Below are 19,770 nucleotides of genomic sequence, written 5' to 3' on the forward strand. Positions count from 1 at the left end.
GGCCGGGTGCAGCTGGCCTCCTGACAGACAGGGGTGGGAACATGGTTGGCATCACAGGCACCTGTAGGGCAGGCACAGCAGGGTGTCAGTGTGTGTTAGAGTCGGAGTATTATTCTTTCAGGGATGTGGCCCACAGATGTCAGCATGGTCTCAGAAAACTCTCCCTGTGACCCAAAAGAGGCTCACCCCTATTGTGGTTTGAATATGAATGTCCCCCCCTCCCAAAGGGGACATACATTTGAATGCTCTGTCCTAGTGAGTGGAACCTTTGAAAGAGCTAGGAGGCGTGGCTTTATAGGGTTAGGTGTAGCCTTGTTGGAGGAGGTGTGCCACTGGGGGTGGGCTTTGAGGCTTCAAAAGCCCAAGCCAGCCAGGCCCGATCAGTCTCAGCCTGCCTCTCTCTCCCTCTCTCCACCTATCTCTTTTTCTCTGCCTGCAGATCAGGATGTAACTCTCAACTACGTCTCCAGCACCATGTCTGCCATGCCTGCTTCCACACTCCCCACAGTGAGATAGTGGGGAGCCTCTAAGACTGTAAGCAAGGCTCAAATGAAATGCTTTCCTTTTTAAGAGTTGCTGTGGTCATGGCCATGGTGTCTCTTTACAGCAATAGAACAGTGACTAAGACATTATAATCCCAGCACTCGGGAGGCTGAGGCACAATGATCACTGTTGGTTCCGGGACAGTCTAGGGCTACAGAATAAGACTGATGCAAACAAAACAATAACAAACAAAACCCCCAAAGAAAACTAGCCTGTGGGGCTGGAAAGATGGCTCAGTACTCAAGAGCGCTTGAGGAGAACTCAAGTTTAGCTCCCAGCGCCCTCACTGGGTGGCTCACAACTGCCCATCGTAACTGTGGGGCTTTTCCACCCTCGCCCAAGTTCCCAAAATAAGAACTCTGGGACTGAATTATTTGTGAATAAATGCCTAGGCCAAAGGCTTTGGCTCAGGCCTGCTAGCTCATAACCCACTTATCCCATCTATTCTAGTCTACAACCTACCACATGGCTAGTTACCTCTCCTCAGGTTCATTCGACTATCTCCATCAGAGTTCAGGTGAATCTCTCCTGAGCCCGATTCTATTCAACAATTCTCTCTCTCTGCCAGAACTCCTACCTCCCATTTCCTGCCTAGGCTAATAGGTCAACAGCTTTTTAATTGATAAGTGATGCAATACACAAGAGATTCTCTCTACAGCCTATAACCCTATTCCCAGGGGGGTCTGAGGATGCCTGTGTACACACGTATATGCACTCACACAGACACAGATATAAAAAGAAATCTTTAAAAAAAAAAAAAAACTAGTTTAATTATTAAAGTAATAAAAACCTGTTGTAAGGTTTGGCACGATGGCAAATGCCACTCTCCTATAATGTCAGCAATTCAGAAACGTGGAGGCAGTGAGTTCCAGGGCAACTTGGGCTACATAGCAAGATGCTGACTCAGAAACAGGACAGAACGAGTAAGCAGCTAATTGTAGAATCGTCAGAAATCGAGAAAAGGGAGCCACTGAGATGGCTCAGAAAGGAAAGGCCCTTGGCCGCCAAGCCTGGTGACTTGAGTTCAGTCTGGAACCCACACGGTAAAAGGAGAGAACTAAGTTGCCTCCCTGCAGTTATTTTCTCTGCTTTGGGCTTAGGTTAAAGATGTCAGCTTCCCGCTTTCTTCTACTGCTGCTCGTTGCCATGTTATCCTGCCATGGAGGACTCTTATTCCTGGAACTGTAAGCCCAAATAAACCCTTCTGTAACTTGCCTTGGTCATGGTGTTTTTATTGCAGTAGCAGAAAAATGACTAATATACGTACCCCAAAGCTGTCATCTGGCCTCCACTTGAGAGCCATGGCATATGTGTACACACACACAGAGACACACAGATGCAAATAATGTAGTTACAGTTAAAAAACGGCAGAAAAAGGATACTGTAAAGAAATCAACAATCTCTTCCTTAAGCTTTAATTTTCTGTTTGTTTTGGAGAAAAGGTCTCTGGGTAGTTCTGGTTGGCTTGTAAGGTAATATGTAGATCAGGCTAGCCTGGGACTCACAAGAGATCTACCTGCCTCTGCCTCCTGAGTGATGGGATTAAAGGCATGCACCGTGCCCCACTGTTTTATTGAGGTAGGGTCTCTCTGTATTAACACCAGGATCATCCTGCCTCAGCCTCCCAAGTATTGGAATTTAAGATTTTTGTGTGTATGTGCTTTGTACGCCATTAGTTTCCACAGGAGTTCTGTAAGGTAGATTCTATTCTTTGCATTTTACAGACAAGGGACATTTGAGTCTCAGAAAGGGTTAGCAACTGTGCAAGGTAATGTATTCGTTATTGTTTACTTCTCTAGAAGCAGTGGGACCTGGAAGAACGGAGCTGATAAACAAGGCAGACTAAAGCCTCATGCAGTTGCCAACTTTATTCAGAGCATCAGACAATTTATACTCTGAAGGTTAAGAAGAGTCTCGTAAGTAAAATGTTTAATCATAAGAACAAAGCTGCCCGTGGTGGGCAAACAACAACAAACATGTTTTTCTATAAAGGCATGTAAACAAATGACAACAGCCACTTGTAATGAACAATCTGAAGTAAATTCACTCCTATCTACACCTGGGAGGGGCATGAGAACACATTCCAAGAGCAGCTCCATGTTCTGAAGAAACTGGGGTCACAAGACTTTTGGCTTGTTTTTTTTTTTTTTTTTTTTTCTTCACAAACACTGAGAAATCTCCTAACACAGACATCTTCATAGCACAGACTTGGGCTGTGTTCCAACAGTTACTTCTCTGTTGCTGTGATAAAACACCATGACCAAGGAAACTATTAGGAGAGTTTACTCGGGTTTCATGCAGGTGGCAAGCACCGCTACACAATGAGCCTTCTCTGAGGCCCTAAAGCTTTCTCTGAAAAGTAGAAATAGCACCCAATCATATCCAGAAAGTGAATCTGAGGAAGCATAGCAGGCACCAATGTGGGCAACCAACCCTCAGCTCTTGACCACTTGGCCTCCATGTCTCCCTGCTTTCCACAGAAAATAGCCTAGAGTCCAGTCAGCTGGCCTCCTGCCAGGTAAGTGGTTTCTGTCAGTCTCCCAAGCCCCAGTCTGTCTTTCCATCAGATGCTAGGGCCATCCCACCCAGGTCTCAGTCAGTCCCTCTCTGCTGAGTTAGATCTTGCTTTCCTCATAGATGAGGGTCCTCTTTCTTTCTGAGTGGAGTCCTCTTTTCTTGTGCGATCTGCTCCTCCTCAGTACATAGGCTTTTGTCCTCTGCTTGTGGGAGTTCCTTTCTGCTTCTGGCTTCTCCACAGTGGAGATACTGGAGACAGTGTGATCAGGGAGTCCCAGGGAAGATGGAACTCGGGACACAAAGGAGATATGGCTACATGTTTCAGTAGTGACAGATCTTGAGGCAGGATGAGACCTGCCACCTGGAACCATAAAACAGAGATACTTGGCTCCCCTTCAGCAGCGCCTGAGATCTCAAGGCAGCACCAGAGCCAGTGACCCAGACCCAGATGTGCCTCAGTGCTGACACCTGCTGGTCCCTTGCAGCTACTGCACCGGCCGGCATTAAGAGGGACCTTAAGTGGCCAAATGACCCAATTTTCTCTCCTTCCTCCTCCCTTTTTAATGAAAAATGTTAAATTTTGACAAGGAACACATCTAGAACATAGTCTCAATTGCCCCACAGAGCAGTAAATGCTACAAAGCAAAAGAACGTTACGAAGGAGAAATGGAGGCATAGCCACCGTTAGTGATCAATGTTAGAATGGGAATAGCAAAACTATAGTCACATGACCAGATCTGGTGATACAGACCTTTAATCCCAGAACTTGGGAGGCCTCAGGTAGGTGGATCTTTGAAGCCAACCTAGTCTACATAGTAAAACTCTGTAGAAGTAACAAAAAAAAAAAAAAAAAAAAAAACCTGTGAGATGGCTTATTTGGTAACAGTGTTTGCCGCCAAGCCTGTGGACCCAAGTTCAAGTCCCAGAATTGTGTAAAAGTGGAAGGAGAGGACTACACAAAGGTGTCCTATGACTTCCTCATTGTTATTAATGCACATGCCTACACACATACACACACACACACACACACTATGCATATATACCATGCATACACACAATAATAAATAAAAATTTCATGCCAAGTAGTAGTGGTACAGGCCTTTCATTCTAGCACTCGGAGGCAGGGGTAGGCAGATCTCTGAGTTCAAGGCCAGCCTGCTCCACAGAATAAATTCCAGGTCAGCCAGGGCTACCTAGAGAAATCCTGCCTAGAAAAACAAAACAAAATTAAAAATGTTCATTTTTCAGGTGTGGATGGGGTGGCTCAGTCAGTAAAGTACTTGTCATGTAAGCATGAGGACCGGGAGTTCAATCCCCAAAATACACTGTGGTAGTTTGAATATGCTTGATCTATTGGGAGTGACACTGTCAGGAAGTGTGGCTTTGCTGGAGGAAGTGAGTCACTGTGGGGGTGGGCTTTGGAGGTCTCCTCCTATGCTTAAGCTCCACCCAGTGAGGAAGAGTCAGTCTCCTTCTGGCTGCCTTTGGATGTACAACTCAGTCCTTCTCCAACACTGTGCCTGGGTGCTGCCATACTTCCTGCCATGATGATAATGGACTGAATCTCTGAAAGTGTAAGCCAGCCCCAAGTAAATGTTGTTCCTTGAAAGAGTTGCTTGGTCATGGTGTCTCTTCACAGCAATGAAACCCTAACTAAGACACACACATAAAAATGCTGAGTGTGGTGGTACAGGCTCATAAGCACAAAAGGTGGGGAAGCCAAGGCAGGAGTCCGGCGTTCACTGGCTTCCCAGCCTAGCCTGACTGGTGAGCTCCAGGCCAGTGAGCGTCCCTGTGTTAAAGGAGGTGAGTGGCATTGCTGAGGATGGCATCTCTGGTTATCTTTTGCCTCTGAATGCACTGATGCACAAGTGCATATCTTTCCCCCTGCAACACACACACAAGCATACACACACACACATACACACACATACAGAAGCATACACACAGAAGCATACACACATACAGGCATACACATGTGCACTCACACACATACACAAACATGCAAATAATAATTAAATACAATGTTTTATGGAACCATAAGGGTTGAAATACAATGTTGACAATAGCTCAGAAACAGCACATATAAAAGAGGCCTGCCTAATTTTTTGTTTTAATTTTAGACTGTCAATCTATGGTAGACCTAGTTGGCTTGGAATTTCCTAAACAGACTGAACTAGCCTTGAAGTCACAGTGATCCACCTAAATCTTTAGATCTATCCCAGCTACTCAGGTGGCAAGAGGATTTGAATTTGTGGCTAACCTGGGAAACAAGTCATCTTGTTTCCCCATTTCAAAACAAGTTAATATATTTTAGGCTATCCTACTATTGAGTCCTCATTGTCTAAGACCAGTAGTCCACTGTCATATCCTTATTGCCCTAGACTATGCCATTGTTGTAAGCAGCTCCTAGGAAATGCCAGACGTTCTTTAAGTTCCTGGGACCTGAGACCTGTGAACATCTTATCCTTGTACTGACTAGCCTTTCTAGAACAGCAGGTAGTTTCCTGAGGTTCTCTTAGAACAGCAGGTAGTTTCCTGGGTTTGGCTCCCGGCAGATGCCAGAGATCCTTCTGTCTCAGCTCCCCAAACCCCAGTGCTGGAGTTGCAGTTATGTGCTGCCACCCCATGCTTTCTACAGGGATGTTGAGGATCCAATTTGATATGGTTATACACAATTATAATTTGTGTAAGCATCACATAGGTGTTGACTCCACTGCAACACCAAATTGTACTAACTGTCCCTGCTGCTGCTGCACTCAAACTTCTGTTCATAATCTCACATTTAGTGGTGTTAGGGCCTTGTGTGCACCCACCACTGAGCTACATTCTTCCTCCAGTTAGTAATTTCCAACACTATTATATGCCAGGCAATGCTTTAGGTACCAAGAATGAAGCAGACAACAGTCCGTGTTCTGTCTAGGGAAGGGGCAAATTAATAATAAATGGCCAAAAAAAGTACTAGGCAAGTGATACCTAAGAGTGTAACCTAGGGCCGGGCGGTGGTGGTGCACGCCTTCAACCCCAGCACTTGGGAGGCAGAGGCAGGTGGATTTCTGAGTTCGAGGCCAGCCTGGTCTACAGAGTGAGTTCCAGGACAGCCAGGGCTACACAGAGAAACCCTGTCTCGAAAAACCAAAAAAAAAAAAAAAGAGTGTAACCTAGGGTGCAAGAGTAAGTCTCTTTGTGGCACTTTACACCAGAGGGCTGAGGATAGCCCATACAGATAGATTAGACTGACAAAGAGAAGCCATGTCAACGTTGTTGGGAGTCACCAATGTCATTTCACACTCACAGCTCATCTTTTCGTCTCCTTCCGAGTGCCTTTAGCTTGCCCTGCTTGGACATATCCAGGGTCTTCCTCATACCATCCTTCCTATCCCAAGAGTCTCCCTTGGCTCCATACTATATAGTTCAGGGTGTGACCGGTCCCCCACACAACACTGGTCCCCATCTTCTGCCCTGACTAGAGAGCACGTGTGTGTAGATGTGGCTATCTACCGCATTGGGAAGGCCTTAGTAAGCATGGCACAGTGACTATTTCTATTTATCTCCAAAGGCCCGTGTTCAGATAGAAAACTTGGGGACCCAACACATCCCACTTGTGTTAAAAATCTCCCGAGGTTGTAGTCAGGTGTGATGGCATAGGCGTTTAATCCCAGCACTAGGGAGGCAGGGGCAGGGTTATCTCCGAGTTCGAGGGCAGCCTGGACTACAGAGTGAGTCCCAGGGCAGCCAGGTCTACACAGAGAAAACCTCTCTCTCTCTCTCTCAAAAAAAAAAAAAAAAAATAAATAAATAAAATAAAATAAAGTAAAATCTCCTAAGTTGGGCCAGACGTGCCGATCCAGGTCGAGGCTAGCCTGGTCTACATAGTGTGCTCTAGGACAGCCAGAGCAAATAACGAGGCCGTATCTCAATCCCTGACAAAGTCTCCACAGGTGATTTTTAATCGATATTGCCAGCTGCTGATGGGCACCGTATGCTACGCTTGGAACCAGTTAGTTGCAATCCATTTAAAGCCACCCAAGACAACGCTCTTGTCTTCCCGCCATGGAGGAGGGAACCTGGGAGTGACCCAGGCAGGCCGAGTACTTCTCCCCACCACAGGGCGGGAAGTCATCTCTCTGAACCTGGAGTTATACCTACCCACCGCGTGAGGTCACTGAGATTAAAATGGACTGTTTGTGCACTGCTCACACACACACACACACACACACACACACTGAGATTAAATGGACTGTTTGTGCACTGCTCACACACACACACACACACACACACACACACACAGATTAAATGGACTGTTTGTGCACTGCTCACACACACACACACACACACACACAGATTAAATGGACTGTTTGTGCACTGCACACACACACACACACACACACACAGATTAAATGGACTGTTTGTGCACTGCTCACACACACACACACACACACACAGAGATTAAATGGACTGTTTGTGCACTGCTCACACACACACACACTGAGATTAAATGGACTGTTTGTGCACTGCACACACACACACACACTGAGATTAAATGGACTGTTTGTGCACTGCTCACACACACACACACACACACACACACACACTGAGATTAAATGGACTGTTTGTGCACTGCTCACACACACACACACACACACACACACACACACTGAGATTAAATGGACTGTTTGTGCACTGCTCACACACACACAATTGCTTTTATTAGGCGCTCTCAGAAAAGCGGTGGCTCGCACCAGGCCGCCACAGCCAAGAGGTGTGTGCTGGGCTCCACGGAGGGCAGGCCGAGGCCCGCTGATAGGCCCCAGTCAACTCTAGGCCTTCCGGCGCTCTCCAGCTCTTCAGCAGGACCGCGCGGTGAACACTCTGGGGGCCCCCGCGAAGTCCACCGTGGGCCGCAGGCTTCCGCAGCGCGGGGGAAACCCCTGAGAAAAGCCCAGACCACCTGAGCATAGACGTCCATGCTGCGTACGAATACTTAAGGGAATCCGGGCCATGCCGCTACCCACTCGCGCCACACACAAGCCGCGCCAAACTCTGGAGTTTCACTGCGCAGGCGCGTGGAGAGCGGGCCGCTCAGGAACACTCAAAGGACCTGCACACCGACCAGTCAACGTCCGTCTTGGCCAAAACTAATCCCGCCCTTAGGAGCAGACGTCAGGCCCCGCCCCTACCAGCCCCGCCCTCCCCACGCTTTAGGCCCGCCCCACGCTGTCCTGGGTTAAGGCTCGCGGTTGGCTTGGGGGGACGGACGCGAGCTCTGGTTGGTGGAGGTGAGGTCACGAGGACACCTTCGTCGCCTTTCCAGAGGCGATTACTGGGCAGGCTCAGTCTTTTGCCTCAGACGCTAGCGGTAGCTGGCAGGCGGTTGTACGTGCTCCAGAGCCTTCACTACCCGCCACTGCAGTCGGCTTCGCGTGGTTCCACTAAGCTCTTTTGAGCTGCTCGCTCTCCACCCGCGCCGTCGCCATAATCCGCCATCATGGTGAAACTCGCAAAGGTAAGAGGCCTTGGCGCGCGGACGCGGGCGACTAGGCCTGCTTTCTGAGGGACGCGCGCGCGCCCGTCGCGGAGGGGAGGAGGGCCTGCGCGCAATCCCGGGCGCGTTCGAGGGCGCCATGCTGGGGGAAGTCTCGCGCGACTAGCGGGAGGTCTCGCGGTGTTTGCCCTCTGACTTGGCGAGGGGGATGAGAAGAGCTGAGGCAGGTTCCGGGAGGGCGATGTCGAGTGGTCGAGTGCACCGGGCGGCAGGGGTCGGTGTGAGGAGAAATTGGAGGAGTTGAGCGCCGAGAGGGGCGCAGGCCCGGCGTGTGAAACGAGCGCCAACCTCAAGCGGCCAGCGCTCCCGGGGCCCCGCCTCCCCGCGCACGTGCTCCGGTGCGCGGCCCGCCACGTGGGTTGCGGCGCTCCGCACGTGTCGCGTGTCCCGGACAGTGGGGGAGTGTCCGTACACCGCGAAGGGGGACAGCAGGGTGGGGTTAGGTGGCTTGCCCAGCGATCCGCTGTCTCCGGCCGTGACCGGTAGAGCGACACGTGGTGGGCTCCTCAGGGAGCGCGTGGTGACCTGCCTGGTGGCTCCACGTGGTTCGGCTGTAAGCCTGAGGAAGTCGGAAGTAGTTTGGTTACAGAGGTGCTGCTTCTAACAGGTGCTTTCGAGATAACCCCTCCCCCAGCAGATAATTTAGAGTGATGCCTTTAACTGCATTTTTTTTTGTGGGAGGTGCCAGAAAATACGGGGCCACGACTAGTAGACTCAAAAAAAAAAAAAAAAACCTGTGGCTGTTTCCTGGTGAAGAGTTCTGTCTGCTCAGTTGTCTGTGGGAAGGAAAGACAAACTATGCGCGTGGTTCTCAGAAAAAAATTGTCAGAAGAGTGTCATGCCTTGTGTTCTTTAGACAGTAAGAAAGAATGTGGTTTAAAATGCGCACGTGATTGTGATTTTTTTTTTTTATTGTATGTGTGTGCATTTGTAGGCCGGCAAAACCCACGGTGAGTCCAAGAAAATGGCTCCTCCCCCAAAGGAGGTGGAAGAAGATAGTGAAGATGAAGAAATGTCAGAAGATGAAGATGACAGCAGTGGAGAAGAGGAGGTAGGAAGCTGTTTGGAAAATGGTGTTAAAGTTTAAGATGCAGCTATAAAAACCAGTGGGATTGAATGTCCATAGGTTTTGTCAGATACAGGATACTAATGTAGTAAAGAGTTGGGTGGCAAACCTTTTGTTGCTCTTGATAGTAATTTTGAGTATAGTAGTCGATCTGGGAGGCTGTCTATGCTGTATTGAGTAGCGTTCTCCATAGATTTGTGGGGTTATTTTCGTTTTGTTTTTGGGAAACGGCTTATTCTAGCCTATTTTTCCATGGTTACTTGGCTTTGTGAATTTTGGCAGGACATTGTGACACAAAGCTGTAGACCAGCCTCAGATAGTTTCTCCTTAATTAAGGTATTAGCCACAGTATCCAGCCATATGACAGGAAGTTTAGTGAGAAACCCAGATTTTGATTTAGGTGGAGTTGGAGTCAGGGTCTCATAGCTTAGGTGGTACCATGTGGGTTTATTTGTTCTATGTACTAAGGGGCTAAGCTGGACACTATTTAGATGAGAGGGTAGCTTTTTAAAAATTCTTGTTCTTTATGCAAAAATGTATCATTCCTATTATCTTGTATGTTTGATTTTGCAGTACTGGTCCCTATCACTGATCTTCAGCGTACTGTATGAAATGTAATGCCAATCATTGTTAAAAATACATTGTATGGGTGAAGAGCTGCTAATTGCCTATTTGCTAGATTTGACACTCTTAAGGTCCATTTAAAGACAGTCTATGCACAGGAGACAGAAATAGGAATTTTGAATTCCAGCGAGCTGGGAGTACATAGTGTCTCAAGACAGTTTTTATGGTCAGGCAATCAGAAAAGCTCAGGTGCTGATTTAAGAGTTTTTTAAGTGTTGAAAGCCATGTATCCTTATTACATGGTGGTTTTTTTTTTTTTAACATTTTTATTTTTGTTTATTTTACATATATGAGTACACTGTAGTTGTCTTCAGGCAAGCCAGAAGAGGGTGTCAGATCTAATTGCAGATGGTTGTGAGCCACCATGTGGTTGCTGGGAATTGACCTCAGGACCTCTGGAAGAGCAGTCAGTGTTCTTAACTACTGAGCCATCTCCCCTATTACAGGGTTTAACATTTATCTTGATGTGTGAGTGTATTAAGCATGCCTCTTGGTACCCTCACACTAGAATGTACTTAGTTCCCCTGGAACTGGAATTACAGCCACATGTGGGTGTTGCACTTGTTACAAGAGTTAAACATGTGCTCTGAGCCATCTCTCCAGCTCTTGACTTTTTAAAAACGTATCTAATGTCCATCTTGTGCTCAAAGTTAGTGTTTGTTAGTATCTTAACATAGCATTGGATATAGAGGAATGCATATCATTTATTTGTTTGATTTCAAGGTGGTTGTCCCTCAGAAAAAAGGCAAAAAGGCTACCACAACTCCAGCAAAGAAGGTGGTTGTTTCACAAACAAAAAAGGCTGCAGTTCCCACACCAGCTAAGAAAGCAGCTGTTACCCCAGGCAAAAAGGCAGCAGCCATACCAGCCAAGAAAGCTGTTACACCAGCCAAAGTAGTTCCAACACCTGGTAAGAAGGGAGCCGCACAAGCAAAAGCATTGGTACCAACTCCTGGTAAAAAGGGAGCTGTCACTCCAGCCAAGGGGGCTAAGAACGGTAAAAATGCCAAGAAGGAAGACAGTGATGAGGATGAAGATGAAGAAGATGAAGAAGATAGCGATGAGGATGAAGATGAAGATGATGAGGAAGAGGAAGAGGATGAATTTGAGCCACCAGTAGTAGTAAAAGGAGTGAAGCCATCAAAAGCAGCTCCTGCAGCTCCTGCCACTCCTGCCTCAGAGGATGAAGAAGATGAGGAAGAAGATGAAGAGGATGATGAAGATGATGAGGAAGAGGATGAAGATGGTGAGTTAGAGCTTAGGGTATTGAGAGCACTGCATGTACATTCCCTGACTGTTTCATGATTATATTAGAAACTCATTTGATTTGTGATCTTAATTCTTTCTATAATATAACTTAATAGGTTTTCATTTCTTTACCTAATTTTTTTTAATACTTGTAGCATTTATGTTGTCTAGATTGGTAGCAAATGCATTTGCCTGCTGAGCGAGCCATCTTTCTTTCAGACTCTGAGGAAGAAGTTATGGAGATCACACCAGCCAAAGGAAAGAAAGCTCCTGCAAAAGTTGTTCCTGTGAAAGCAAAGAGTGTAGCTGAGGAGGAGGATGATGAGGAAGAGGATGAAGATGATGATGAGGAAGACGATGAGGAGGAGGAAGAGGATGAGGAAGAAGAGGAGGAAGGTAACCAAATTAACTTCTAAAGTATGCTGATTTAAGTAATGCTTAATGTAAATGCTAAAATGTCTGCCTACTAATGAATGACATTTTAAAACATCCAGAACCTGTTAAAGCAGCACCTGGAAAACGGAAGAAGGAGATGACCAAGCAGAAAGAAGCCCCTGAAGCCAAGAAACAGAAAGTAGAAGGTAAGCCTGGAAAACTGGGGGAACAAAGAGATCAGAGTAGCAATAGCACAAGTGATGAATGACAAAGGGACTTAATACTGAAACATTGGGTTGAAATGCAATATGCTGATGTGCTTTATAATAAAGTTAATGATGAAATTCATTTGTTGAATGAAAAGTAGACTAAAAGTTCATTTTCTGTGCAGGGTCAGAGCCAACTACACCTTTCAATCTGTTCATTGGAAACCTTAATCCAAACAAGTCGTTTGCTGAATTAAAAGTTGCCATCAGCGAACTTTTTGCTAAAAATGATCTTGCTGTTGTGGATGTCAGAACTGGTACAAATAGGTGAGTTGTTCATTGAATGTGTCTCAGCTAGTATTTTTACCTTCCAGTTGTGTTTTTCCATGCCCTTAAACATTAACTACATTAATAAAGAACAGTTGTCATTTCTCATGCCCTTAAATACACGGATTGGACAGTAATGAACTAAATCATCAAATCAGGGCCTGTTATTTGAAATTCCTTGGTTTGACTTGATGGTGTCAAATAGCAATTTTAAGAATTTGACATTTGGCAATATCTATGACTGGATCTGCATAGTCATAGTGAATGCTTTTAGCAAAAAAGGATTTTCAGTACTTAGCAGGGTCCACGCCAGCTACTGAGTGAAAAGACCAACGTGAATTTGTTGTGTCTTGGTACATGTACTTGGTTTTATGGGAGATAAGGATGATCTCCTTTTATTTTGTTAGTGTTGTAGGTGCTGTCCATGTGAGTACCACATGGTATAAGTGTAGATCACCCTCTAATCTGTTTTTGTTTGTATCTTCAAGGAAATTTGGTTATGTGGACTTTGAGTCTGCTGAAGACCTAGAAAAGGCCTTGGAGCTCACTGGTTTAAAAGTGTTTGGCAATGAAATTAAACTAGAGAAACCAAAAGGAAGAGATAGTAAGAAAGGTATGTAAAAGGGTCTGGGCTAACTGGATACTAACAGACTTAGGAGACAGTCTTGGCCCCCCTTCTTTTAGTTTCATCTTCATTGTGAACCAGTGAGATGACATGGGTCATGTGCTTGCTGACAAGTTTGATTTCTGAGATTTATAATGTCGGAGTTGGCATGATGGAAAGCTTAGTGAGTAAAGATGCTTGCTGCAAAAAGCTTGGTTTCTAGAAGCCACATAAAGAAACAGCCCGTTGTGCTAGTACACATCCAACACTCAGGAGCAGATCTGAGTTTGAAGACAAAAAGAACAAGTGATTCTATGACAGCCAGGGCTGTTACACAGAGGAACATTGTCTCAAAAACCTCCCAAGTTGATCTATGACCACATGTGCACACCATGTGGTGAGCTCAAGGCTTACATATCTCTTGAATGAATTCTTGATACCTATTTTAAGTTTCAGAGTTTGGTTTTGAAGACTTTTGTTTCTTATTTGGTTGTGCTGAAAATTAAACCTGGGCATTCTACATACTAGGCAAGCACTCTTAAAACTGCTACATACATACCCTTGGTCCCAACCCTTTTGTTCATTTTACAAGGTAGCTATGTACTCAATTTGCAGTCTTATCTCATGCTTACTGGGTATACGCTTCTGTTGCTGATTGTAGAATGATCCATATGAATGGTGAGGTATCTTAGAGATGGGAACTAACTCAAAATAGACTTTTTTCGTATTCTTAATTCTTAATACGAATATGTACGGTCTAGGGGAACATTATATGCATGTTCATAAGTAGGAGGTAAGTTTGCCTAGTGTCCAGGGAGGCCAGGAGAGCCTCATCTGAAACTGGGCAGATGTTTGTGAGTACCAGGTGACTGGGTGCTGGCAATTGAACATGGTCCTCTTTGAGCAAAGGGCTATTAACCATTGATCTACCTTCCCATCCCTTATACCATCATTTTTATAGCATAGATCTAGGTCCTTTATAAGAACTATTTGCTTTACTCTTCTGTGACTTGGAAGATGATGTACTGAAATCTTTTTAATATAGTTCGAGCTGCAAGAACACTTTTAGCCAAAAACCTCTCTTTCAACATAACCAAGGATGAATTAAAAGAAGTATTTGAAGATGCCATGGAGATCAGATTAGTCAGCCAAGATGGGAAAAGTAAAGGGTATGTATGTTTTGTTAACAAGAATTTGAGTTTAGTCTTTCCCTCTCTTGCCCTTAACAGTCTTAAATAGTCTGTGCTGCTCAAACTTCATAGCCAGAAAACTGAATGCCTCCACTTCTCAAGTTCTAAGATTAAAAATGCTTAACTGATGAGTTTTGAAGCTGTGATCAATTTTACAGTCTGGCCTCAATCCAAATTGGCATCTTTGGCTACCAGTAGTATCCTTCCCTGTTTTTGAGAGAAATGAGATTCTAGGCAGTTCAGTCTGTGACTCATTTTTCCTTCTTATGTAATAGTAAGGAGGCCAGTTTAAAGGATGATTTTTAAAGATGAGCTAATATAGTAAAAGAGTGAACACTAACAGTCTACTACCTGTTTCATTAAATACTACACATATAACTAAGTCATAAATATGTAAGCTCACACCGTAATTGTCTAACATATCATTGTGCTTGTACTCCCGATTATGTCAGGATTGCTTATATTGAATTTAAGTCTGAGGCTGATGCCGAGAAAAACTTGGAAGAAAAGCAGGGAGCAGAAATTGATGGACGATCTGTCTCACTCTACTACACTGGAGAGAAAGGACAAAGGCAAGAGAGAACTGGAAAGAATAGCACTTGGAGTGGTAAGTTAAAGGGTTAATTGTACAGTGGAGGTGGGATCATTTGCATCTTTGTACTTTATGATTAGCTAGTTCACCTTTTTTATATATAGCTGATAAGTTTTCATGAATAAAAGCTATTTGAAATCATTTTTGTTGGAGTATAGTAGGCAAATACAGCTTTGTTGTGTTTTCTCCTTTAAATGGCTTAAACTATATTTTGGAGAAATACTCTAGGACAACAAAGAACAGTCATCTGTTTGGATTGAATATGAACGGAACAAGAAGGGGATTACTGTATATAATGGATATACACTGTGGTGTTGGTTCTTAGGTTTATGGTATATGGTCCATGGCTAAAGTGCCATTGTTTCTGTTAACCTTTTATGGAATAGGTTGGAAACGTGCTTTATATGTGGCTCACTGATTGCATTAGTTTATACAGACTTTCTAACATTTCTTGCTAATGTGGTATCTATACTTGCAGGTGAATCAAAGACTTTGGTTTTAAGTAACCTTTCCTACAGTGCAACAGAAGAAACTCTTCAGGAAGTATTTGAGAAAGCAACATTTATCAAAGTGCCCCAGAACCCACATGGCAAATCTAAAGGGTAAAATTTTTATGTTAGATGTGGGCTGGACTCTTTGTTGTTTTGGGTTTTTTTGTTTGTTTGTTTGTTTTTTTTTGAGACAGGTTTTCTTTGTATAGCCCTGGTTGTCCTAGAACTCACTCTATAGACCAGGCTGGTCTCGAACTCGAATCTATCTGTCTCTGCCTCCCAAGTGCTGGGATTAAAGGTGTGTGCCTTTAATGGCTGGGCATACTCTTATACATAAGATTAAAAGACTGTCATGTTAGCCTAAAAAAACCCTTAAGTTTTAGCTATGCAAAGGATAGTAAATATTGATAGCATTGGTAATTACCTGCTGATGTCACGTGTTTCTAGGCTTCTGAGAACTGATTTTCAATCCTCAGGTATGCATTTATAGAATTTGCCTCATTTGAAGATGCTAAAGAAGCTTTAAATTCCTGTAATAAAATGGAAATTGAGGGCAGAACAATCAGGCTAGAGTTGCAAGGACCCAGAGGATCACCTAATGCAAGAAGTCGTAAGTCTCTTGATGTGATGTGACTTGGGCTGGGTGACATTTTTTGATTTTATGTTTGTCCATGCTTATTTGGGGCTGTCTTTATGCTGTTGCTGAGTAATGACAACTGGATATGATGACTGATTACCTGAGAAACAATTGATGAAATCTCAAGAAAATTCCTCTAGATAGTCAAGTTCTGATCCAGCTATGTCAGCTCAAAGCAGCAACTTTTGGATTTGATTGCCCTGATCTGGTGTAGTCCCTTTTTTTTTTTTTTTTTTTTTTTTTAACCTTAATTTACCTGCATTGTTTTTCCTCGTAAAAGAAGACATTGTAAAGAAATACATTGTACAACAAAGTCAGTGTCAGAGATGGCTTTCAGCAGAATGTGGCAGTACTCACCAAGGGTTCATAGTGAAACCTATAAAATAGGCATTTTTCTTTTCTAGAGCCATCCAAAACTCTGTTTGTCAAAGGTCTGTCTGAGGATACCACTGAAGAGACCTTAAAAGAATCATTTGAGGGCTCTGTTCGTGCAAGAATAGTCACTGATCGGGAAACTGGTTCTTCTAAAGGGTAAGAAGACATAGTCTTGCTTCTTTTTAGTGAATTTTGCATGGAGAACTTGGGTCTGCAGTATCTTCTCATTGAGCTCCTTTCTGTCAACCAGTGACAGATTATGGATTCGCACGAGAAGGAGAGAGAGTTCACAGAACTAGCACTTACCTTCTGTTTTTTCAGAGGTATATTTGGCTGTTGTGTGAGACAATCTCAGATACTGGTGGGGGTTTTTTGGGGGCCTAAAGAGTGCTTTATGGTCACTCTGACTTTGTGCTATTATGTTACTGTAAAATGTACGTACTTAATTTAAAATGGGTGATTTTTACTGTGTTTTAGGTTTGGTTTTGTAGACTTTAATAGTGAGGAAGATGCCAAAGCTGCCAAGGAGGCTATGGAAGATGGAGAAATTGATGGAAACAAAGTTACCTTGGACTGGGCCAAACCTAAGGGTGAAGGTGGCTTTGGTGGTCGAGGTGGAGGCAGAGGAGGTTTCGGAGGCAGAGGTGGAGGCAGAGGTGGAAGAGGTGGCTTTGGTGGAAGAGGCCGGGGAGGCTTTGGAGGTAAGGAAGGGAAAAGAACTGAAACTTCTGATTGATTCCTATGATTTCATTCCTATGTCTTAACCACCACCTTGGGTAGGGAGGTCAATTCCTAATTGTATCACCCTTTCATGATGTTTTTCCTTCCTATAGGCAGAGGAAGCTTCCGAGGCGGCAGAGGAGGAGGAGACTTCAAGCCACAAGGAAAGAAGACGAAGTTTGAATAGTTCCTTCCATCCCATTCTTTCCCTCTTCATTTTAAAGAAAGGACTCTGGGGTTTTTACTCTGTTACCTGTTCAATGACAGAGCCTTTTAAGGACATTCCAAGACAGTAAAGATCCTAAACTCTGTTGCCAGACTTAATACTTCCTAGAGGTTACATTTGGATCGTTGCTTAAGAGCTTGGCAAGACCAACTCTGCCCAGTGGGAGTTTGAGTTGTGTTCCTACTGCTTTCGAGAGTACCAGCTACAAATACGAAAATTGGTTGTTGGGGGGATGGTTTCATCATGATTTTGATCTGGAGGATTTAATCTTATTTGTACCTTAGATGGGTGTGTACTGGACAAGTGTTCAATAGATCACATGGATCAGTGCTGGAAATGCCATACAAGAGCTTGTGTGATACACACTTCTATTCCCAGCACAATAAGAACAGCACAGTGTAATCTGAAATGACCTGGACAAGTCACCAATGGTGCCCATTGGATTGAAAAATTGACACAGCCAGTATGGTGGTACATGCCTTTAACCCCAGCACTTGGAAGGGAGAGGCAGGCAGATCTGGCTTTGAGGCCAGCCTGGTGTATAGAGTGAGTTCCAAACAGGGCTGTTAGAGAAACAAACAAATCCTGTCTTGAAAAACCAAGGGGAAAAAAAAAAGCTCACACGAGCAACCAATAGGTACTCAGTGTCAAAACTGAGTACCAAACCTCAGCAGTTAGGTGGTAGTGACATAATCTAATCCCAGAGGAAGCAAAGCTGAGCTGAGTTGCAGGATAGTGACGGCTACATAAGAGACCCTGTGTTGAAAAGGCCAAAAACAACCTTTCAAATCTTAGAAAAGCTTTGGGAAACAGTTTGTAAGTGGCAGCTGGTTATGACATTCACTTAATTGCAGAGAGGAAACTGGCCTTTTTTTGACTTCACTTAACAGGAAGTTTGTGTTGTTAGAGGTCCAGTATAATTAGGAGTACATTGGCCCTTGGACTTTCAGTGGTCTATCAAGGATGTATTACCATACACTTTTTGTTTTTAGGGCATAGGTGCCTAGCTAACCTTAATAGAAACTGTTTCCTGTAGGTGTTTTTCCATGTCCCACTCCTAACAAATTGACTTTCAAGAAAGGCAAGTCTGCTATTTGAGTCTTTTTCTCAACAAACCCAAAGACCCTCTGTAGGGTAGCTCTTAGAACCTGTCTGGTAGCTTGAGTATGTGGTATGACCATTGCAGTCTCTCCTAAAAGTAAGGTAGATGGGCACTAGATTTGTTTGGTGGGGAGCCCTTGGTTCTGCTAGTTAAAAGTTAGTGGCTTGTAGCTGTGGGTATCCAGCTGCCTTTAATCACAGAAGGCAGACCAATTTGAGGCTAGCTTGTAGAGTTCCAAATAGCCAGGGCTACATAGAAGACCCCAAGACAACACCAAAGAAAATGGTACAGTTCTGGTGCTAAGCAGGCATATAATTTTTGTGGATTGTGGTGATCTCCTGTACGGTCATCAGGTTTACAGTTGAATAGCTCCCCCTAAACTGGAGGGACTTAGCAGACATTTTAGAAAAGCAGTAAGCACCCTTCCAGAAATGGTGGTTTCCTTTTCTCATTCTTCCAGCAGGTGGCAACATAAGGGCATGAGAACACCAAACTCATCTGGTGGTAGAATAGCCACAGCATTGTGTAGAGGTCTTTAAAAAGCAGCAAAGCCTTTTAAATAGCAATAGCAGCCTGCTTTTAACTATTTGACTAGCCTGTCAGTATGGCTTATTTCCTAAATATGCTAGTGATTTGGGGTTGCCCAATGTAGTTTTCAGTTTCCCTGCACCTGCCTGAACCTCTTAGGAACAATAGGCAGATGCTAGGGGCATAGCTCTGACCCTATACTGAGGTGGAAAGGAAGGGGAGAAGGCAAGATTTTCTCCTTTTCTGTGGGTTTTGGCCTGCATGTATGGGTCCTGTATGTATGTATGGTACCCAGAGGCTAGAAGGTGGGGGAGGTCAAATTGTCTTGGAACTAGTTAATATTTCAGGACAGTACTGGGAATTGAACTCGGACCTACTTATAGAGTAGCAAGTACTCTTAACTGCTGAGCTAGCTCTGTAGCCCTAGGATTAGCATCTTGTAGGCTAACATTCAGTTAATGGTAAACCCTTTGCCATGAATAACAGTTCTCAAGGCCTTAAATAGTTAAAAAAAAAAAAAAACCTAGTTTTGGATGCTATCTTCCATTAAGTGCCTACTAAATGCTAAGTTAAGAGATGATGGAACTGATTCCAGGAAATACTCAACATTGTGAGGAACTGATTCCAGGAAACACTCAACATTGTAGGTGAGGACCTTTAGGCCAATTAACCTGTGTGTTCTTAACAGGATCTTTCTACCTTTTGAAGCAGGGTCTCTTCTGGGCTTCATACTCTACAAGCTCCAAGTGCTTCTGGCAACAGTAATGTGGAAATGAGAATGCACATCATTTCAGTGGTTTTTTATCTGGGTTTTAGGGATCCTGGTCATCGGCTTCTCACTAATCTTCAAGGCC

At 44.3% G+C, this 19,770-nt stretch overlaps 1 protein-coding gene and 3 non-coding genes across 4 annotated transcripts; all 4 read left to right on the top strand.

Moving 5' to 3' along the window:
* The first annotated feature begins 8,289 nt into the window (after nucleotides 1-8,289).
* Ncl (nucleolin) lies at nucleotides 8,290-17,371 on the top strand. Its single transcript, XM_034521155.2, has 14 exons — nucleotides 8,290-8,566; nucleotides 9,540-9,656; nucleotides 11,019-11,541; nucleotides 11,763-11,939; nucleotides 12,038-12,124; nucleotides 12,310-12,451; nucleotides 12,940-13,064; nucleotides 14,101-14,224; nucleotides 14,698-14,852; nucleotides 15,316-15,439; nucleotides 15,805-15,938; nucleotides 16,370-16,496; nucleotides 16,818-17,041; nucleotides 17,174-17,371. Exons 1-14 carry the CDS (start codon nucleotides 8,549-8,551, stop codon nucleotides 17,245-17,247), a joined length of 2,151 nt encoding a protein of 716 aa, XP_034377046.1. The 5' UTR covers nucleotides 8,290-8,548; the 3' UTR covers nucleotides 17,248-17,371.
* On the top strand, nucleotides 12,169-12,238 carry LOC117722825 (small nucleolar RNA SNORD82). The gene has a single exon (XR_004608591.1). It is a non-coding gene; the product is annotated as a small nucleolar RNA SNORD82 (small nucleolar RNA).
* LOC117722826 (small nucleolar RNA SNORD20) lies at nucleotides 16,046-16,125 on the top strand. Its single transcript, XR_004608592.1, has one exon. It is a non-coding gene; the product is annotated as a small nucleolar RNA SNORD20 (small nucleolar RNA).
* Nucleotides 16,559-16,691, top strand: LOC117722824 (small nucleolar RNA SNORA75). The gene has a single exon (XR_004608590.1). It is a non-coding gene; the product is annotated as a small nucleolar RNA SNORA75 (small nucleolar RNA).
* Nucleotides 17,372-19,770: the final 2,399 nt, after the last annotated feature.

This window comes from Arvicanthis niloticus, chromosome 17 (assembly GCF_011762505.2).
Source record: "Arvicanthis niloticus isolate mArvNil1 chromosome 17, mArvNil1.pat.X, whole genome shotgun sequence".
Lineage (NCBI taxonomy): Eukaryota > Metazoa > Chordata > Mammalia > Rodentia > Muridae > Arvicanthis > Arvicanthis niloticus.